This window comes from Misgurnus anguillicaudatus, chromosome 9 (genome assembly GCF_027580225.2).
Source record: "Misgurnus anguillicaudatus chromosome 9, ASM2758022v2, whole genome shotgun sequence".
Classification (NCBI taxonomy): Eukaryota; Metazoa; Chordata; class Actinopteri; order Cypriniformes; family Cobitidae; genus Misgurnus; species Misgurnus anguillicaudatus.
The window spans coordinates 24,295,546-24,318,585 of NC_073345.2; the positions used below are offsets into that span (position 1 = coordinate 24,295,546).

Genomic DNA, 23,040 nt, shown 5'->3' on the forward strand with positions numbered 1-23,040 from the left:
TCTAAATCAGCATGAAATGACACATAATGTGTTAAAAACAACACATAATGTGTTAAATAGTTTAACACAAAACAGTGTGTTAAAAGTAACACATTCAGGGTGTGTTAATTTTAACACATTATTTTGTGTTAAAATATTTAACACATTATTTGTTGTTTTTAACACATTAAGTGTCATTTAAGTTCATAAAAAATAAAAGGGACAACACAAGATGTGTTAAAACAACACAAAGTGTGTTGTTACAAAAATAACACAGAGATGTGTTAAATTAAGGACAACACACTAGATGTGTTGTCCTTAACTAGACACAAGATGTGTTAATTTAACACATTCATTTTAAGAGTGTAGTGTGTTGTCCTTAATTTAACACATCTCTGTGTTATTTTTGGAACAACACACTTTGTGTTGTTTTAACACATCTTGTGTTTACCCTTTTATTTTTTATGAACTTAAATGACACAATGTGTTAAAAACAACACATAATGTGTTAAATAGTTTAACACAAAGCAATGTGTTAAAATTAACACATCCAGGGTGTGTTGGTTTTAACACATTGCTTTGTGTTGGACTATTTGGAACATTATGTGTTGATTTTAACACATTATGTGTCATTTCGTGCTGATTTAGAGTTCATATAAATAAAAGGGACAACACAAGATGTGCCAAAACAACACAAAGTGTGTTGCTCCAAAAACAACACAGAGATGTGCCAAATCAAGGACAACACACCAGATGTGCCGTCCCCAACCAGACACAAGATGTGTTAATTTAACACATTCATTTTAAGAGTGTATTAGGATAAATTTATGCTGGGTTGTTTCAACCCATTGGGTATAACATAAACCCAGAAAATATGTTTATTTATTATCCAACGGTTGGTTCTGTACAACCCAATATTTTTTAAGAGTGTATGTGCCAAATCAGTACATGAAAATATATTTTCTCTAAATAAAGCAACATGATAATGAATAGAGTAATGGCAAAAGTACAGCTTTCATTCAGTGATAACAAATATGGAATGATACAAAAGTTAAACAGTAACTATGACTAATAGTATTCATGAGGACATTAATATTTTATAATATTATAGTATTCATAAGGACAGACTGTGTTCATTTTCATAAATGAAATCCTTTATTCATAATCATCTATGTAGATAGAAGCATTAGAGAGAAATGAATGGTGACAATTGACTCATTGGTTAAATGGCTGAAATAATTAGGCTATGATTGGACAAATATTTGAATAAACTGCAAAAGATAATTAAAGGTTATTCATAAAACAGCAATTTACATTTCATTAAAAGCAATAATTTGGGAGACCTTTAACTGACTGTGCACAAGAAAAATAACATGAGACTAATCTGAGTTTAAGTTTAATCATGATGTCAAGGGCATTGCACTCCAATTGCTATCAAAACTTGGGATTTAAAATGGGGTCTTGCCAGTCCCAAATGTATTATGCCCTTTAAAAACAAAATAAAGGAAATTGGTTCTATATATTGTCATGGGAGGTAAACATGAATTAATTTTAGTCTTTGAACACAACTCGGGCTTATGCAAACTCTTTCTCAGTAAGAGCAGAGAGTTTGATTCTTTGTCTTTCTTCTCTTTCCACAGCTTCTCTTTTATCCATTTCTTCTCCTTCCACATGGAATCCCACCATCAGCTGATACACAAGAACACCAATCACAGCACCAATGAATGGGACAAAGACGGGTACAAGAGACCAGAAAGAGTTTGCTCTGTGATGGATGGATTGAAAATCGAAGTGTTACAGGTGCACTCAGTAGTTTTTCCCGCATTATAAAGCTTTACACATAAGGCAATAAATTATATAAAATACTCACATAAGATTCACTTCAATTGCCTAATAAAATCTGAATTTTATTACATGGAGCACTTTGTCTTATGTTATTGGACACATTGTCTATATAGCCAGTTGCTAACAGTGTGTTTCTCCAATGACACTTCTACAATAAACATTTGTTTTGAAGTGATATTACTATAACAGGTGTCAAGTCCAAAATAGCTGCTATATTTTCCAGTTAAGCACAAACAAAAATGAACGAGTGCATCATTAAACACCAAAGAAAGAAGATGATAATATCATTTGTATGAATACTATGTGGGGATGGAGGGGCCAATAGTGAAGCAGATGGAAGTTAAAGCAAAAAATAAGAAATAAAAAAAAACTTACGTGAAGACTTCTGTGCCCCATCCAGCAATTGCAGTAAAGAGCCGAGGTCCCAAGTCTCTGGCTGGGTTTACAGCATAACCTGAATTGAAACCCATTGACTGACCAATCACCAGTACTACAAAGCCCACAGTGAAGGCTTCCAGTCCTTGTGGGATAGGGTTATTGTAAGGGTCGACAATTGCTAGAATACACACGATCAGAGCGGCAGTGCCAATCATCTGTAGATGATAGATTTGTCATTAGAGGTTTTACTATACAGTTGAAACAGAAATTGCGGGCTATAATCTTAAAGGGATAGTTCACCCAAAAATGGAAATTCTGTCATCACTTTCATCCCTCAAAATATCTTCCTTCGCGTTTATCGGAACAAAAAATGTATACAGGTTTGTAACAACATGTCAGTGATGACAGAATTTGCATTTTTGGGTGAACTATCCCCTCAAAGATCCCATGAATTTGTTAACCACTGTTTACTTATACTTCCTATTAAAATTTCTTCTAAGGACGACGGTTTCACTTAGTGGAGTAATGCTAAAGTTTCACGTCTTTGTACAGAAATAAAGCGGTATAATCTTGTACACTGAAAAAAATGATTCATTCAATTTACTCAATTCTTCTAAGGCAAGTGGCAATCAATTTATTTAAGCTACATTTAAAGGTGCAGTGTGTAATTTCTAGAAGGATCTCTTGACAGAAATGCTAAATAATATACAAAACTATATTATCAGGGGTGTATAAAGACCTTTCATAATGAACCGTTATGTTTTTATTACTTTAGAATGAGACGTTTTTATCTACATACACCGAGGGTCCCCTTACATGGAAGTCGCTATTTTGTGCCACCATATTTCTACAGAAGCTCTTAATGGACAAACTTTTTTATTACGTTGTCTCCAATCATGACATGTTTATCTGGTGGTGGCTACCGTAGCTTCTCTATGCATTTCAAAAGCAAGGGGTGAGCTGTGAACGGAGCTTTTGGTTGCAATTTGGAACCTCACCACTAGATGCCGCTAAAATTTACACACTGCACCTTTAAACAAAATTATAAAATTAAATTAAATTAAAAACTTTTGTTAAATGTAGCTTAAATAAATTGATTGCAACCACTTACCTCCAAAAATTTAGCAAGTTGAACGAATCATTTTTTTCAGTGTATTTAAAAAATGTAATCATTCGTCACTGTCCACACACTATAAAAAAATGCAGCATAAAGTTAAAACAACTTTTTATGTTGTGACATGTGATTAGTTGACATAACTTATAAAAACAAGCTGAAAATGTTTAACTTAATTTGTTAAGTTAAAGAAACAAAAATATACAGTATTTTGACTTGACATAAGTTTTTTACAGTGCATTGCATATGGTGATGTTTTACTTTCTCTGTGGTTTAAGCTGTTCTGGGTTAGTATATCTACCTTGACTTGTTTTGCCGAGTCTTTCACTAGTTCACACTTACAAATAAGTTGGTAAGATTAAATTAGTAAACGTATTTGGCGTGCTGTCCGGGGAGAGGGCTCTGAGCTCCGAAATGGACCCGAACGCAGAGTATCCCCCCCCCCAGTTTAGGAATTAACCTGGTGAGTGAGAGGTGATGGGGTGGTGGAGGGATTCTGAAGACTGCAGAGGATCTTTGCAGAGTCAAACTGTGACTTATATATGGCTTGCCTTTGTCCTGATTGGGTAGATATGATGATTACTGATTGAGGACATCTGGTGGTACTAGAGTATCTGTTGATTACTGATTATAGACAGCTGGAAGTACTTAAGTGGTTTATTTGACGTGCTCCTCCCGAACTACGTTAATAAAACATCATTTCACGAGTTCACACTTACAAATAAGTTGGTAAGATTAAATTAGTAAACGTATTTGGCGTGCTGTCAGGGGAGAGGGCTCTGAGCTCGGAAATGGGCCCGAACGCAGAGTATCCCCCCAAAAAGCAAAATTAACTTATTCGGACAGCAGCCGGGAACTGTACCCCCCAAAAATAGAAATGATGAGGCTGATGTTGGCTGTGTTTGCTATGCATCCGATGGGAGTTCAATACTCGCTGCGATTGGAACCGTCTGACGGAAGTTCAATACTCACTGTGATTGTACAGGAAAGCCTCGGTTGAAAATTATGTGGACAGTTTATATTTGGAGGGCTTTTTGCGGCCTCCGACGGGAGTTCAATACTCGCTGAAATCAGAGCCATCCGACGGGAGTTCAATACTCGCGGCGATCGGACGAGTAAGCCCTCACTGATGATGGGGTGAATGAATTATATTGGGAGGGTCTTGCAGCATCCGACGGGAGTTCAATACTCACTGTGATCGGAACCCGTCCGACGGGAGTTCAATACTCGCTGCGATCGGACGAGTAAGCCCTCACTGATGATAAGGTAGGCAATTTATATCAGGAGGGCTTTGCGGCATCCGACGGGAGTTCAATACTCGCTGCGATCGGAACTCGTCCGACGGGAGTTCAATACTCACTGCGATCGGACGAGTAAGCCCTCACTGATGATGGGGTGACTGAATTATATTGGGAGGTTATTGCAGCATCCGACGGGAGTTCAATACTCACTGTGATCGGAACCCGTCCGACGGTAGTTCAATACTCGCTGCGATCGGACGAGTAAGCCCTCACTGATGATAAGGTAGGCAATTTATATCAGGAGGGCTTTGCGGCATCCGACGGGAGTTTAATACTCTCTGGGATCAGAACCCGTCCGACGGGAGTTCAATACTCGCTGCGATCGGACGGGTGAGACCCCGTTTGTCGATGACATGGACGATTTGTATTAGAAAGACTTTGCGGCATCCGACGGGAGTTCAATACTCACTGTGATCGGAACCCATCCGACGGGAGTTCAATACTCACTGCGATCGGATGGGTAAGCCCTCCATTGGCGATGAGGTGGACAATTTATTTGGGAGGGCTTTGCGGCATCCGACGGGAGTTCAATACTCGCTGCGATCCGACGGGAGTTCAATACTCGCTGCGATCGTAAGCCATCGCTGATGACGAGGTGGATGTTTGATTATTTTCGATTTGGTGGACTTTGCAGCGTCTGGCAGGACTTCAGTACTCAATGTGATCAGGCGGTTAAGCCCCTGCTTACTATAAGGTGTACATTTAGTGCATTTGAAGGCCTAGATGTAGGCCGAAACATGTTGGTGGTATTTTTAGGTTCCATTATGAACTAGCACCTTTATTAAAGCGGTTTTATAATTAAGAAGAGTGCCTTGGTGTCCTTTTGTTATTTTTTGATACATTTGGTTATTTTAGATTTGGAGGGCTTTGCGGCGTCCGACGGGAGTTCAATACTCACTGCGATCGGACGGGTAAGCCATCGCTGATGACGAGGTGGATGTTTGGTTATTTTTGATTTGGTGGACTTTTGCGGCGTCTGTCAGGACTTCAGTACTCAATGTGATCAGGCGGTTAAGCCCCTGCTGACTATAAGGTGTACATTTGGTACATTTGAAGGCCTGGATGTAGGCCGAAACATGTTGGTGGTATTTTTAAGTTCCATTATGAACTAGCATCTTTATTAAAGCGGTTTTATAATTAAGAAGAGTGCCTTGGTGTCCTTTTGTTATTTTTGATACATTTGGTTATTTTAGATTTGGAGGGCTTTGCGGCGTCCAACGGGAGTTCAATACTCACTGCGATCGGACGGGTAAGCCCTCGCTGATGACAAGATGGATGTTTGGTTATTTTAGATTTGGAGGACTTTTATGGCATTTGACGGGACTTCAGTACTAACTGTGATCGGATGGGTAAGCCCCCGCTGTCGATGAGATGTACATTTGGTTATTTTAGATTTGGAGGGCTTTGCGGCGTCCGACGGGAGTTCGATACACACTGCGGTTAGATGGTAATTCCTTGCTGACAACGAGGTGAATGTTTGGTTATTTTAGATTGGGAGGGCTTTTGCGCCGTCTGACGGGAGTTCAATACTCGCTGGGATTGGACGGGTAAGCCCCTGTTGATGTAGACTTGAATACGTTAAGTTATTACCAATTGGGAGGGCTCTAGCACCATCCCAAGAGAGTTCAATACTCCCTGCGATCGTATGGCTAAGCCCCTCCGACAATCGAACGGGTTAGAGTTGGTTTGCTGATAAGAGTTTGGTGCGCTTTTTTGATGTGGAAGCGGTTAGAGCAAGCATCACTACCGCAGCAGTGGAAAAAACTGACCCTCCGTTAGAGCATAGGAAACATCACTGCGGCGGTTGAAAAACTAAACTTCTGCGGGAACAGGGAAAACATAATTGTTGCAGCAGGAAATTTATTGAGTATACAATATAGCTGGCTGTGTGTAAATTTAGTTGCTTTAAGAAATCCTCGTACCTACGTCGATCAGACTTTTGAATTGATGTTGGTTAATAATAATGATAATAATGATATTTATAAATTATAAATGTTTTGTGTACTTGTATAGTTTGTATTGTATGGTATATTGTATTATGTTTTATGGTCAGTGCATGTGGACTAGGGGTGAGCAGCGGAGTTTGTATTTGTATTCGTAACGATCTCAAAATTGTTTGAATCTGAACACAGCAAAATCACCAGCGTCAAATCCACTCCGCCAGCGCACACACGGGCACCACTACTAGGTCTGGTGGCACTCTTATAAACACCAGCAGCATACATCCAACACTGGCGATTCCACTGCGTAATTTTTGTTTTGAAAATAAAATGCAGGACTTGCTTAATGTTAAAAGGGGTTATTAAGAGATAAAGTTTGGAACTTGAGTGGTGTTAAAAAGTTATTAAGATAGATGAAACTTGAAAACGATCTTCCAGGCGCTGAATGACAGATTCAAAGCATGCATGGACGAGCAAGTGCGCGACCTCAATATATACACACACGCAAGGTTGATAATTGTATATTGTTTTTAAAAGCTATCATGTCCAGTTCTGCTGCAAATCATGGATGGATGAAGTTGTGGCTGCAGGTTAAGCATCAAGCCAATGCAGTCTGGGATCGAGATGTTTAATAAATGATCTAAAAGGTGAACGACGTAGGAATTGCAAAGTTGTTAAGGAGAACCCATCAAATGCTTCTAGAAGCATATAAAAAATCTCTGGTATCTTTGCAGGCAAGTAAAAATTCTCTATCCCATAAATCCAGATGACTGAGCATCACTTTTAAATGCACAGGTGATACCTACTTTGCCAGCCGAGCACCACGACTGATGTTTTTGATCAGGGTTACAACTTGATCAATGTTATAATAGTGAAGAGAAAATCTTGGATAGCGTTTATCAAAAGCCGTGTTTAAGTAACTAAAATATAATCTTTATATGACAGTAAGTTGAATGCGTGTACGTATGACGTTTCCCAGATAGGTACGTTTGCAAGATGTCTGTTAAAGATCTGGAGATCTGGAACACATCTGGTGTGTAAAACATCTTACAAAGGTTTAAGAATGAGCTGCTTTATATGCATTCTAAATTAAAAAACGTCTTGCAGGCATCTTCAACATGTCAATATGACATCTTTTAGGAAACGTCTCAGAGACACGTTGCAAATGAGCAAAAAATCTAAATACGTCTTGCAGATGTAAACGCAGACATCAAATAGACGTCTTCGAGGTGTACCTGTGCCATTAGGGTTAACACCTTGTTACATGTTTTAATGAAAACCCTGTTTAATATAACAGACCACTGGCTGATATTGTGCGATTTTTTATGTTAATGTTAAATAAACTTACATTTTGCCCGTCAGTCATCTCCTCAGTTTATGCAAAATGGTATCAGCATGGAAGCGTACTGATGTTGAACATTTACTATTCGTTACATGCATGCCCAAGATGTATGGTGAATACAGATTATGCACGGGAATATTGTCTTATTTCGAGTCGGGGTGGCTGTTGAGCAGGTCTGAAAGTGAGTAACTTCTGGATCGTTGCTGTTTGGAGACACAAATGTTTAAAATGATTCAGTCCGAATTGGGGAACGGTTTTAACTTGTTTGCCTTAAAGAACCAGTTCAAGATAATGATTCGTTCACAAACTAAACAGACATCATTAGTCGTCACAAATAGTATTTTGGGACGGGAGGCTTTCAACGTAGCCGGGTTTAAACTGTGCTCGAGGCCGGGCAATGAATACTGATGGTAAAGCGAAGCTTCGAATCTAATTGCTTCAACAATGATTCAATGTTTCTAAGCACTAGAAAAGCCTAGATATGGCACCACCTGCTGGTGAAAACGTCCTACACACTTTTTACAAATTCCACCAAGCAGAGGTAGGCTCTCGCTTGGGGGGCAGGAGAATAGAAGAATGGAGCTGTGGAAGAGAAGAATATATGGCGTTCGGGCCTGTACCGGTAGCGGAGGCAGCCTCACGCTACAGTGTTCGGTCAGGCCACAGCCAGAGGACAGGATTAGAAGGAGAAACCTGTTCCACTAGCGGAGACATGCTCACGCTTAGGAATGGTGAATAATGGAAGGAAGCTGAGGAAGGGAAGAATATAGGGCGTCTGGGCCTGTACCGGTAGCGGAGGCAGCCTCACGCTACAGTGTTCGGTTAGGCCACAGCCAGAGGACAGGATTAGAAGGAGAAGCCTGTTCCACTAGCGGAGACATGCTCACGCTTAGGAATGGCGAATAATGGAAGGAGGAAGCTGAGGAAGAGAAGAATATAGGTGGTCCGGGCCTGTACCGGTAGCGGAGGCAGCCTCACGCTACAGTTTTCGGTCAGGCTTGTCTGGAGGACAGGATTAGAAGGAGAAGCCTGTTCCACTAGCGGAGACATGCTCACGCTTTGGAATGGCGAATAATGGAAGAAGGAAGCTGAGGAAGCAAATAGGGTGTCCGGGCCTGTGCCGGTAGCGAAGGCAGCCTCGCTCTACAGTTTCCAGTCGGAACATGATTAGAATGAGAAGGATCCTGGGTCTGAGCCGCTAGCGGAGCCATGCTCACGCTGCGAGGTTGCCATGCGTTGCCGATGGCTGTTGCTGATGATCCATAGCATGATCTGGCCGTGCTGGAGACTGTAACATCTACTCTAGAGCAAGGGTCTAAGCACATTCTATTAATAGACTATTGTAATATTTATTTATTACATATTTTCTATATTAGCTTGGATTGGTTTATGCATGTTAACATTTTAAACAATACTAAAACATATTAACAAGTAAAACAAACATTTTTGAGTAGACTATATCAAAAAGTTGCCCTCCAGATTATTTTATCCATTGTGGTAGCCCTTGCTAACAAAAAGTTTGGAGACCCATGGTCTAGAGCTTCTGAAGACTGCAGAGGATCTTTGCAGAGTCAAACTGTGACTTATATATGGCTTGCCTTTGTCCTGATTGGGTAGATATGATGATTACTGATTGAGGACATCTGGTGGTACTAGAGTATCTGTTGATTACTGATTATAGACAGCTGGAAGTACTTAAGTGGTTTATTTGACGTGCTCCTCCCGAACTACGTTAATAAAACATCATTTAGTGTAAGTGCAGATATCAGATACGAGTCGCTTTTAAAAGATGATGTAATCAGGTCCTCAAAAATATCAGATATAGTCAACAAATCGGAAGTGGGCATCAAGATCTGCAGTGTAAATCCAGTCAAAATGACTCCTGTGTCATTTGCAATGTAGAGCATTGTGTTAGCAGTGCAAAAAGGTCATGGTTGAACCCAAGGGAATACACATGCTAATAAAAAAAGCAGACTGATCTCACGGAAAGTCGTGTTATAGTCATGCAAAATTTGAACAATTTATTCGTGTCCATGGCACGAAATTCAGCCTTTTTGTGCCTTGAGCATGAATGCCTTTTCGTGACACTCACACAAATTTCCATAAATATTTTTTCATTTCATTTCATTTTATATATTGTTTTCTCATTGTTTTTTCCTATTTTCTTACCATTGTCGCTTGGGGTTAGGGTTAGAATCACTTTCTGTTACATTTTCAGACCCAAGACCCAAACTCTAACCCCAACTCCAGGCGAGAATAGTTTTAAAAGTGGAAAAAAAAACATGTAGAAACCAATACATAAAAGTACATCTTAACCCAAACCCCAAATCTAAACCAACCCCAAGCGACAATGATTTAAAAATAGGAAAAACAGAGAAAACAATACATAAAATGACATGAAAAAAAGTGAATGCCATGGACATGAATAAATTGGCCAAATAAATGTAAAATGTTATGTAAAAACCTTCAGTTGTGCACAAATCCTGTGTAATACATGACCAGGGGTACACGGCATTACAAACCGACTAAAAACCACCAAACATTTTCAATTCTACAACTTATGCAAACAAATCTGTTTTTATTACCTGATCAAAACAGCCATTGAGCACAGTAAGGTGTTTTGATGGGTAAGTAGCAAAAATCCCAGCTGTTGCATTGTCCCCGACGACGATTAGAGACCCTTCCCCGTATTCCCACAGTGCATCTGCAAAGCATTAAGTGACCACGAGCTGAAAACTGATTCTTTGAGACCGTCAAAAGCTTTCTTAACCACAACTCTCATAAACTAAGCAATGCTTTGTTAGTTGTAACAGGATATGAAAGAAATCCTGGTATTTTAAGGACACAATATATTTTCACTGCCCTCAAACTCACCAAAATACATGCCAAATATTATCCCTGAGCCAAGAAAACCACCGATAGTCTGGGCTAGGAAATAAACGGGGAACTTCTTCCATGGTTCCCTCCCCAACAGGCATAGAGAAAAAGTCACAGTGGGGTTTATGTGACCACCTAAAAATACATATGCATGTTGTTAAAGTCCGGACAAATGTTTCACCAGCATCTAATAATTCATTTAAAATAACATCTTCACAAACCACAATGACAGTTGAAGTAAATGCTTTCTGGAAATTATAGACTCTCAAAAAACTCTCTGAAAACCTGACTCCTTCATATCCCTGCCTCTTATGCGTCTTAAGACATTTCTGCTGTTTTAAAACTGCACGGTATAAATATCACATATGTTATTTGTTTTATTGCCTTTGCCATTAGCTCTTCCACAGAATTGGAAATGATGCCTTCATCTGAGCAGATCTGAGCGCTTCTCAACCCTTACTTGCTTCCAGCTAATAATATCTAAACATATCAAGATTTGGTAATCCTGAATACCTTGACATAAACTTCTTAAGACCTTCTTACCTGAAACCTGCCCACAAACTAGGATACCCAGAGTGGCAGCGAACCCGAAAGCGAAATTTACCGTCAGAAACATTCCATGGGAACCTCCGCTAAGAACCAACTGGGCAACAGCGCCACAACCAAACATCTGGAAAGAGAGAAATATAATTGTAAGCTCATATATGTGGATATTAAATTCTGAAAATAAAACAACATTTATGTAATCGATTTTCAACTTTATATTAAACCCTAAAACTATGCAATTGGATAATAGGAGCATCAAAGTTTGATTCCAATTATTGATTTTAATCTTTGACATGATCTTACTCAGTCAATATTAAAGATCTTTACAGAATGTTCTTTAGGATTATTTTATGTTAAAAACGGTAAATCAAACAATAAAGACTTGGCTGTTTGTAGATTTAAATTTATTGTATGTCTTTATCTTTAACAAATAAAACTAAAATAACGGCCTCATGCAAAGCATTCTGGGAACAAAAATCTGAAGGCAAAAAACAGAAAAAGGTTAATGAGAATTTCTGGTTCCCAGAATGCTTTGCATGATTCTGTTATTTTATAGTTTTATTCTGTAAAGACTTAGGGCTCATACACCCGGCACAATGCAGCACAATGCGCAAAGCAAGTTTCTATTGCAATGATCATTTTCACATTTAGCGCCACGTTGTTTAAATAGCAAATGCATTTGCGCCCAATTTTGCGCCCATGGGCGTTCTGATCTGAAAACGAGGTGTGTTCTGGTGCATTGTTGGTGCGTTGCTATTTTGAGGCAACTAAAATAGACTACGCCATTGACCAACTAAAACCTGCTCTAAAGTCAATGGCGCAATATTGTTTTTGTTATTTAAAGAGCATGTTTGTAATATCCGCCTATAAACGGGACGACAACGCAGGTTTGCTTATCACATACATGGATGCGCAGCAGCACAAAAACGCTTTTAAATATGAAAAATTAAAGATTAAAATGTAAAAGATTATTATTGAGTCTCTTGGACATATGTGAGGACAGATTATGAGACGTTAGAAGGCGTAAAGAGCTGCTTCACCTGTAGCCAGGTAAGTAAATAAATGCTTTGCTTTAAACAAATGCATCTATTTTTAAATGTTTTTTAAATGCTACCCCACAATTTTTGTATATGATGACTCTGTACCTGTGGATATGATGAGAACCGTTTTTAAGTAGCCTAATGCTTTAAAAAAAAACTCATGGCGCTGTCTGAGTGCTGAAACGGCTCTCCGCACGTTTGTAAATTCTTTATCTCCTGTTTGTTACAAATAAAGTATTTTTCTTGTATATTTGCAAATTATTTTATGAGATTACAATGATTAGAATATCAATACATTTACAGCAATTAAAAGCCTATTGACTGAAAAAAAAGGCTTTTAAAGGTTTTAATAAAAAAAAACTAAAAAAAACTAATTTTTTAACATTATTCTGTGGTCTTCTTCCTCTGCTTAGTTTTTCAGTTTACAAAGTCTGTCATCTAAATAGGGATTAGACATAGCACTAGTGCAACTGGCTTTTAAAGGGGATGAGAGCTGAGACTCTCATTGGTTTTTGCACGTTACGCCCAAAACACACCCATTACTTATTACAAGAAAAGGAACAACCCCTTTCGACTGTGCACTTGGCGCATAAACCATTTTTCCCCGTCGTTAAATTAGCAAAAGTGGAATCGGACACGCCTGTTTAGACCGTGCACCATGCACTTTAGACAACACTAAAAATAAAATTCATTGAATTTAATAATTTTTTTTTAAGGTAAGTGGTTGCAATCAATTTATTTAAACAAAAAAACATTACTAAAGTAAAATAAAATATAAAACTTTTGTTTAAATGTAGCTTAAATAAATTGATTGCAACCACTTACCTTAAAAAAATTGATTAATGAATAATTTTTTTCAGTGAATGTGCTTAGATCGATAAAATAGGGCCATTTATTTTACACTGTAAAAAAATTTGCTGTAATTTTGCAGCTGGTTGCCAGTAACTTACTGTAGAAGAAAAAGTCTGAAAATGTTTCATGTTCTTTTAACTTTGAACAAAATGTTGCCTGTAAATATGAATGTAAAATCTACAGTAAGTTACTGGCAGCTAGTGGCCAGTAATACCCAGTAATACTGTAATTTCTACAGAATTGTTTTACAGTGTAACCAATTAAAACTAAAATAACAGCATCATGCAAAGCATTCTGGGAACCAAAATCTGAAGGAAAAAACTGAAAAAAGATGAGGCTTTAATGTTTAATATTTATTTAACTTTGAACAAGCTGCACTGAAAAAAAAATGAATTTTCAGATAAAAACAAAAAACATTTCAGATCAATTTTTAGGCTACATTTAAACAAAAAATTGTTTAAAATACTGTTTTTATTGCAAACCTACCTTAAAAATTGAGTAAATTGAATGAATATTTTTTTCAGTGTGTTACCAGTAAATAACATCAATTTAAATTTAGTCAGTTACTGGCAAACAGCTGCATAACTACAGCAAATTTTTACAGCGTATTACCGTTTTGACTAAGAATGCACCTGAAGAATGTGAATGTTATGGGCACCATGTGGGCTTGATAATGCACCTGCACGTGCGTGTATTTTTACTCCCCCATCGTGTGATGCCCTCAAGCCTGTCTGTGTTTGCCAGCCGTTATTGGGCTGCATGATGAACCTTTGTCAGGGGCTCTCACAGACCCCACAATACCATCAGAAAACAACAGATGGACATGGGGAAGTTCTCTTTTTCTCTAGACATTGCCACTCTGGTGTTTCCATTGAAAACAGATGATGAGATATGATTTGACCTCCTGTGGCATGTTAAAGTCATTCAGGATATGGGCTGTCTTGTTTTCTAGATTGTTGACCCTGTTGTGTCCAGATCCTCTTTGTTACAAACAATGGCTTGGCTGACCTTCTAATTGCATGTCTAACAGCTGCTTTAGACATCAAAGAGCATTTTCGTCTCCAAATAGTACAGTTACAGTAATATTAAATGTTTTAACGTGTAATGTTTTATTAATTCCAGAACATCTTTTAATGATGCTTGTATCATTCTGTTCTCGATTTAGTAACATTTCTACTGGGATTATGTAGAACAGCAACAAATTAACTGGCAATAAGAAAGGAGACCAAGGAATTTGGTCATAAAACTAAAACCTAGAATGTTTTGAACATTCATTTAACACAACTGTATGGCTTTAGGCCAACATTGTAAATAACAGTTTTTTTGTTTTTAATTAAAAGCAGGGAGGATGAACAAGAACATTCATTTCTAAGAAATGGTTTGCTGTAACAAATGCAAATTGTTGAAATCAGTTGATATTTCGTAGAAAAAATACTTTTCCCCTCAGGTGGAGCTGAATGGAAATTTTACGCTTTCTAGCAAAGGTTCTCGATTGTAAGTGATGTCCTGCAGGCATCCAGTCGCACACAATTCTCATCAAATATGAACAGTTATGATATTTACATTAATCTCCAATTATCAATCTTTAATTGCTTTGTTTTCAACTTAATTTTCATCTGAAAGTCACAAACCAAATCAAATAAACATTTACATTTTAATTTTGTTTCTGTAACCCCAACGACACAGATTAAACCTACCTGAATGTTAAATTGTATTTTAATCACTATTCCTCTGAAGACACATCATGTTGACTTTGATTGTTCACAATCCCCTCAAGATAAATATCTTAATCTTTAATAAGCATCTGAATCTGATTACAGCATGATCATTTCATCATTCATCAATTTCAATTCATTGTCACTGACAAAAACAACACGTCTCATCACTAAAATGAGGGTGCCCAGACATTCTGCCAGCGCCTGTCGCAGAAGCTTGTCGCGGATCTGTAAGTTCCGAGCTATTTTTTCCAGCAACACCTTCTGTATTCCCATAATGCCTCAGGATAGTTTAATGATGATAATGATGGGTTCAGCTGCCACCACTTGGTAAGTGTGCCTGTACAAAGAGGGTGAGGTCCTATATGTGCTTCTGAAGGTTCCACCCTCAGTCACTAAAAAAAAACAGCATTCCCACAACTGTTTTCCCTACCTCCTCCCATCTTTCTTGGTAGCACTTTACAATAAAGTTGGTTTTGGTAATATTAGTGTATGCATTAGCTAACCACAGTTTGTCATCATTTATTAATGTTAGTTAATACACATGTTCATTGTGCATTAATGTTAAAATGCATCAATAATTGCATGAATTGAGATAATAACATGCTGTAGAAGTATTTTTCATTTTATAGCTAATGCAACTAATGTTAACAAATACAACCTTATAGTAAACTGTTACCTCTTCAACTGATTTGTTATGTGTCTTTGAGGACTGTTATAGGAAACACTTCAAAAACATAAGTGTTTTATAAATCTGTTTCTGAGTGGCCCTCTGGGGTTTGGGTACAATCCTTTTTTTTTTTACAGTTTCCTAGTCCTTTTTTATTTGTTGTGGGGATTGTAACCATGAGAAATTAAGACCGTAGGAACAGTGGTTGACTTACATTTGTAAGCAAATACTTTAGGTTGGAAAAGAAATAGTTTAGGCTTGAAGAAGTGTTTCACCAGCGGCAAGATTTGGGAAGTGTACAAAACACGTTGCTGATGCTTTTTCTGCAAGTCTGGTCACGAGCGTCAAAATGAACTCAAACTAGTGCACCTCATCTCATCTTATATGACTCATATACTCAGTCAAACTAAACTTTCAGAATTTATACCAATGTACAAGCTCTTAAAATCTACCCCTGTATCAACTGAGATAAAGATATGGAGTAGCTGCAATTCACAAATCATTACAATTTAATATTTTGAACCAGCTACTGTATAAAAATGCATTGCAATTGGTTACTGTATTCTGATCAGTTGAAGAAAAAAAAAATTAAATAAGTTGAATTGACTTGACCAATTAGATTTTTACTTAAACATGTTTACAATGTGGTAACAAACCCAATACTATTACATATGTGCTTAGTATTACAAAAAATATTTGCATTTGTTTCCTGTTTTGTTTGCAAGACCAATGCCTCGTGGACAAATACTAAAAAATAGATGTTGTTTATTGATCTTTTAGGAGAGACACTGAAAATGGACAAACATTGGACTGTATATACCCAACATGGAGTAAAACATTCAGAGCAAAGTAGGGTTTTTAGAAGTTTTGTAGCCTTTGTAGCAAAGCTGTATCCCACCAAAAGCATCCTAGGTGAAGTGCTGGTGAAAGTATGTTGGACTCCTTCATCCTCTGTCTCTGCCCTGGGCGAAACACGTAAAAGGCCTCATTGATCAGTTTGTTCAGATTTTGGAAATATCCTGAGAGCTGGTGTTGCTCACAAGTGACCAATTTTTTTGAAAGGTCATATTTGATCTGAAAATCAAATAAAATAGAAAGCCTATAGGCCATATAGAATTATGACATCACTTTTTTGACAATTAAAGGTGCAGTGTGTTCATTTTAGCGGCATCTAATGGTGAGGTTGTGAATTGCAACCAACGGCTCAGTCCACTGCTCACCTCTTACTTTTGAAACACATAGAGAAGTTACGGTAGCTGCCATCGGACAAACATGTCATCGTTGGAGACAACTTATTAAAAAAATTGTCTGTTGAGGGCTTCTGTAGAAACATGGCTGCACAAAATGGTGGCTTCCATGTAAGGGGACCCTCTGTATGTAGATAAAAAGGTCTCATTCTAAGGTAATAAACACATAACGGTTCATTATGAAAGGTCTTTATACACCCCTGATAATTTTGTTTTGTATATTATTTTGCATTTCGATCAAGAGATCCTTCTAGAAATTACACACTGCACCTTTAAAGGGATAGTTTTCCAAAAACTGCTAATTCTGTCATCATTAACTCACCTTTCTGTATAATTTTTTATTCCTTTTGAAAATAATATATTTTCATAAATTATGGTAATCACATAGTTGATGGTACCCATTAACTTCCATAATAGGCTATTTTTCCCACTATCATTGAAAACATTCCAATCAGCCAATCAGATTTGTTGGATATGTTTACAGTTAAAGAGAAGTTTAGGTAAAGCCAGTACTATAACTCCTTGGAACAAACACCTCGTCGAAAAACCCAAATGTTTTGGTTTCCTAGAGACAAGGGGTGACGGCGATCATGAATCACCGCTATGTGAATGGAGGTTTGGCAGCGGATCTGTAGTTAATATTGTATTAAATTTGCAAGTCATGAGCAAATTACAATCATTAGAATAATGGTCAACTTTATAAATGTTAATATTCTGAATTAAGACGGTATTGATGCAGCCTAGAAATGCGAACTGCGGAGGCTGCAGCCTTCGGAGTGAGAAACAGCCAATGACAGGGGGAAGCGCGTGTGACGTATATTAGAAAAGAGTTCATAAAAGTCACAAAGTAGCTATTATTGCACGATTATTAGGATGTAGTTTACCACTTACATGATTTTGGTTTGTGTCCTCTTCAGTTTTGACCGTCTCAGTACCAGATCACCACGATCGTCATGACAACTCCACAAAAGGAATAAGGACTTGTGCAGACACATTACGATACAAGGACTCGCCCGTGCTGCTTTTGTTGCTTAAAGTAAGTCTTTAGAAAAAATAAGGTCATACGTATTGAATGAATGCCAGTGTGGATAAAGAATTAAATAAAATGTACTGACGTGAACAACTGGCTCATCCTGCTACACAAGCTGTTTAATCTTGCCTCATTCATTGCAATCACGTTCATTGGTCTTTGGATAACTGTCTGTGAGAATTCAAATAAGAAACAAAAGTGGCCTCGCGCTATTTTGTACTTCTTTACACATCCAAATACAGACATAAAAGCCTACAGACAGAGTCTGACATGCTTTGCATTTATGTCTTAAATACAGACGCGCTTCCTTCTCGGAATTATGAGCCTGAAGAGAGCTAACATAACGGCCAGGGAGCTGCTCTACATGCACTGTGCACTCCCACATCAAATATAATGAATCTGTTTTCACCGCTAGGCGGTAGCAGCGCATCGTTGACAGGCGCGACTGCGGGTTCTTACTGGAAACGCGTGTTGAATTGACTAGACGTGAAAGGAAACCCACCGAGAGCAGTGTGGCAGACACGCGATGACCATCTGGCGACGGGTTTGTCCTCGGGCAGTATATAGATAGACCTGAGTCCAGGGCTACTCTTACCCGAGTCTGGGAAGAAGTCAGTCAGGCATGTAAGAGCAAGCTTTACACTGTCTACTGTGATATCTGCTTCACATGTTAAGATATCTTTAAATATCAGGCTTTGTGCTGCATACCAAAATGAGTTCTGTTGGAGAAAGTCTTGAAAGTTCTGGAGTTTTAGTGAAGTAATGTTACTTCAATGGGCTTAAATTGGGAGTCTGGAAAACGTCATGTACATTTTATTCAAAGCAACTTGGATTGCATTCAAGCTATACATTTTATCAGTACGTGTGTTCCCTGAAATTCAAACCAGTGATACAAAGAAGGATATTTTGATAAATGATGGTAACCATACAGTTGACGGTACCCATTGACTTTCATAGTATTTGTTAATCCTACTATGGAAGTCAGTGGGTACCATCGATTATGTGGTTACCATCATTTATCAAATATTTTCTTTTGTGTTCATCAGTATAAGAAACTAAAAAAAGGTAAAGCTATAGGAAACTCATTCAGGTAGCCTATAGCTGTGGTTCTCAAACTTTTTTGGCATGCGACCCCCCAAAGAAAAATTATGACAAAAAACAGTACAAAACTAAAAATTTGAATTAAACCAAACATATTCAATTATACAATATAGTGCTGTTGGTTAGTGGCCTTAATTTTCTGAATTTATGATAATTTAATGTATTTTATAAAATGTAATTAAACTAGGGCCCCAGCACCATTTCAGGCCCCCCAGTTTGAGAACCACTGGCCTATAGAACAACATGAAGGTCAATAAATGATGCCAGCATTTTTAAGTTTGCGTGAACTATCGCTTTTAGGAGAAAAGCTTCATTGGATATAAAGTAAAAAAGTGGACAATTTATACGCCTTTTTTACATGGGTGACGTCCCATGTAGTGATAGGACAATATATTGCAGAGGCCTATACAGTAGATCGGCCGATATTTGAATTTTGTTATTATCGGCATGTGCCGATACATTTTTTCAGTCGGCCAGTAAATTTCTCTATACTTAAATATGATGTTTGTAATAAAAAGACACTCAGTGTCAGTCAATGTAAAGACAAAGTCTGACAGACAGTAAAATTACCAATCATTATTCACTTTTTAACATGACGTTATGTTGTGTCACACTCCAGACAACTAGTTTAACACACTTATTCAAACAGTATCATAAAATGTCAGATCCACATATGTTTTGTAAATATGTAATTTAAAAGTGTATTTCTATAAATGTTATACATAACTTATGTTTTTTTAGTTTCACTAATTTTCTGTTTGTCTCTTTTTACTGTAATAACATTTGTGTTATATCGGTCTCATATCAGCCAATCAGCCATATGACTTTCTTAATATTGGTATCGGCCATAAAAAAAACCCCATATCGTTCGACCTCTAGTCCCATGTGTTAAAGGGGCCATGGCACAAGACTTTTTAAAGATGTCAAATAAATCTTTGGTGTCCCCAGAGCACATATGTGAAGTTTTAGCTCACAATAAATAATTTATTATAGGATGTTAAAATTGCCACTTTGTAGGTGTGTGCAAAAATGTGCCGTTTTGGGTGTGTCACTGATCACAATGATGGTTGTTTGTTGCAATTACAACTCAATTGTGCTTTTCTCTGCACTAAATGGCAGTGCTGTGGTTGGATAGTGCAGATTAAGGGGCGGTATTATTATAATAAGAGCTCCTTATGACATCATAAGGAGAGCCACATTTCAACAACCTATTTTTTCATGTGCTTGTAGTTTACTTTACTGGGTAAATCTTTTTCACATTTTCTAGGTTGATAGAAGCACTGGGGATCCAATCATAGCACTTAAACATGGAAAAAGTCAGATTTTCATGCCATGGCCCCTTTAATTTCATTCACTGATATACTTTATATTACATCACTAAATTTAATCTTCACACAAACCTTTATGCATGTTCACATTTTCATTGATTCAGTATATCTGTACCCTCGGATGCTCCTCACTTCCTTGTCTTTAGGTTTTACAATCCTTGTGGAGCCATTTGGTTCCCACCATAGAGGCAAAACCTGACCCGCACACAGGTTGTGTGTATCCTCATCCTTTTTCTTGCCACTGGGTTCACTATTGAAAGTGCCTCCGGTATTGTTTCCATGGATACCAGAATGATGTTGCCACAGTATCTGTTAGCTCTAAAAGGCAACTTTTACTTTTCATGGCAGTAGGGAAAAGTAGATTGCGGTACTATTACAATTGCCCTGACGGCACAGACTGTAATAATCTGTGTAATGGCAAAGGCCAACAGCATCATCTTCTGCTCCCAATAACCAAGTGCAGTGGATTTGACTCACTTTAATTTGTAGTGTCTAGTACATTTTCCTCTTGTAGTTAATAGGAGATCAGAGAAGTGAAGTCTCAGTGATTGTACTCTTTGGCATCACATGCGTTTCTGTGTGAGTACAGTGTTTTCCCATCAGATCTAACACTCCTGATTATGTAACATTTACCTTTATTACATAACACGATGTGTATATGTGTACAAAACAGCATCTGTCTTTTCATTCATATCTGTTGTATGTTAAATAAGTAGCTGAAAGCTGACTGTCAGTGGATGTATTGAACGTGTACTGTTTCATCAGTACATATTGATGTGTTGACATCTTGTTTTGGCACTGATTTTCTAATTCGATAAGCATTGATCATCTGTGGAGAGCATGCAGGCTAAGACTGACCTATGCTTTGATCCGTAATGCGTTTTACTTCAGATATAATTGATCAAAAATAAATATTTTTCTTAAATGTAGTTGGGTCTAATGCGTAAGCTTAGCTAAGAATACATTGCTACATTACTGTGCTGTTAGTTTGAGCAAATTTGCCTTTATATAGTTTGTGTGTTTGGGGCAGAACTATCTGTTTTATCGACCAAATATAGATGGGGGAAGTGTTCAGGGAACCGTTCAATATTTTGCAATTCTATTTGGTGATGCTAATGGTGCAAAAATGGCACATTTCACCTTCAACCTTATCCTTTATCCTGTTAGGAAATATATTTAAATGTTACAGATATGTTACCCTGCCAAATTTTTGTTTAATTGTTAGCATTTCTCGTATACAAGGCTAAAAAGCACCTATCTTCCGATTCACGATTTTACATTTCCTTTGGTGTGTAGGTGTGTATTAGTGCATGTTAATGATATGCAAAAGGTACATATCCCAAAGTAAACGATGACACGAGTTATCGTCTCCAACGTAAATCTCTTTTCTTGGACTACAACAAACACGCTGATTGTAGGCAACAGTTTACTTTAGGGATGCACAGAATATTCGGCCACCAAAAATTTTCGGCCGAAAATGGCCCAAAAGAGCATTTACGGTGTTCTTGATGTGTAAACTTTAGAGAGAGTTGCGCGAAATTTGTCTCATACTGTAGTACATTAACATACATTTGCCGAATAAAGCAATGAAAAACAACGTAACGTTTTTATGTTGCGCTGTTTGGGATTCGCCCTCGGTCTCTGTGTGTGCGCGCATTTAAGTGCCCTCAATAGTGCACACACGAGTGAGACGCAAATGAAAAACAACGTAAGCTTTTTATGCTACGCTGTTTGGGATTCACCCTTGGTCTCTGTGTGCGCGCGTTTAAGTGCCCTCAATAGTGCACACATGAGTGAGACGCAAACAAGCGAACATAAAATCTTTCTGTTATTGACAGGTAGACTCACTCGGATCTTTAACCCGGATCTTTAAATTAACTCATGAGTCGCGAGTCTCTAGTGTCATTTACCCAGATCAGTTGAGTCCTACTATAATTCAATGTAAAACCATAAACAGCGCCACCACACACACAAACCTCTTTCAACATTATTGATTAGACTTCGCTAGCACTACAGATCCACTCGTAACCGGCTGATCTGCGCGAGAACTGACCCGAGATTCTCACTCAGAGCCGGAAACATTGCAAACTCGAGAGACCCGCGGATCCGCGCGAGCTGCGAACTGACCCGAGATTCTCACTCAGAGCAGGAAACATTGCAATTTCGAGAGACCTGCGAATCTACTCTGACTCGAGAAACTTTCAACTCGTAACCGGCTGATCCGTAACCGGCTGATCAGCGTGAACTGTCTCTCCGCCTCTGGGGGCTGCATAAGCAGGACACAGTTTTTTTCTATATTATTATGCTATTATTATTAGGCCTATTTTTTTAAATGGTCGACCATACACACCAAACCTAAAACCTATATAAGCATGTTATCTCAGAAGTGAAAGGCTTTTGTTGTGGATTTGCTTTTGAGGAGACTTCAGTCGCTCTATAGATCCACTAACCGGCTCCGGCTGATCCACGCAAATCAGCCGGTTAGTGGATCTGTAGAGCGAGTCCCATGGTCTGCGAGTCTGCAATGTTTCCGGCTCTGAGAATCTCGAGTCGCGTGGATCAGCCGGTTACAAGTGGGTCTGTACTGAGTTTCCTTGGCGATTTAGCAATACTGACTCAAGTGATTCAAGTGACTCACACAACCCGGATCACTTTAGTGAGTGACTTAAAAGTCCTTAAAAGGAGTCGAGTTTGCCAGGCCTATTGACAGGGCACATATAAACAAAATTATCTCC

General features: G+C 38.1%; 2 protein-coding genes across 2 annotated transcripts in view; one reads left to right on the forward strand and one right to left on the reverse strand.

Annotated features, from left to right (window-relative positions):
• LOC129424206 (uncharacterized protein C2orf81 homolog) overlaps nt 1-1,899 on the forward strand; it is a 24,115-nt gene extending 22,216 nt beyond the window's left edge. Inside the window, exon 4 of the mRNA XM_055180805.2 lies at nt 1,620-1,899. The gene's annotated coding sequence lies outside the window, so the exon portion shown is untranslated. The remainder of the gene's footprint in view (nt 1-1,619) is intronic.
• Nucleotides 798-15,292, reverse strand: aqp3b (aquaporin 3b). The gene is made up of 6 exons (XM_073871341.1): nt 15,095-15,292; nt 11,320-11,443; nt 10,774-10,911; nt 10,485-10,603; nt 2,200-2,417; nt 798-1,744 (listed from the first exon to the last, which is right to left on the reverse strand). Exons 1-6 carry the CDS (start codon nt 15,203-15,205, stop codon nt 1,555-1,557), a joined length of 900 nt encoding a protein of 299 aa, XP_073727442.1. The 5' UTR covers nt 15,206-15,292; the 3' UTR covers nt 798-1,554.
• Between the last annotated feature and the right edge of the window lie 7,748 nt (nt 15,293-23,040).

Coding starts and splice junctions, on each gene's coding strand:
- aqp3b (XM_073871341.1), bottom strand. CDS start 15,205: ATGGGAATACAGAAGGTGTTGCTGGAAAAAATAGCTCGGAACTTACAG. Junction 11,444..15,094: donor GCACCCTCATTTTAGTGATG/AGACGTGTTGTT, acceptor TCTTTCCAGATG/TTTGGTTGTGGCGCTGTTGC. Junction 10,912..11,319: donor AGTTTGTGGGCAGGTTTCAG/GTAAGAAGGTCT, acceptor ATGTATTTTTAG/GTGGTCACATAAACCCCACT.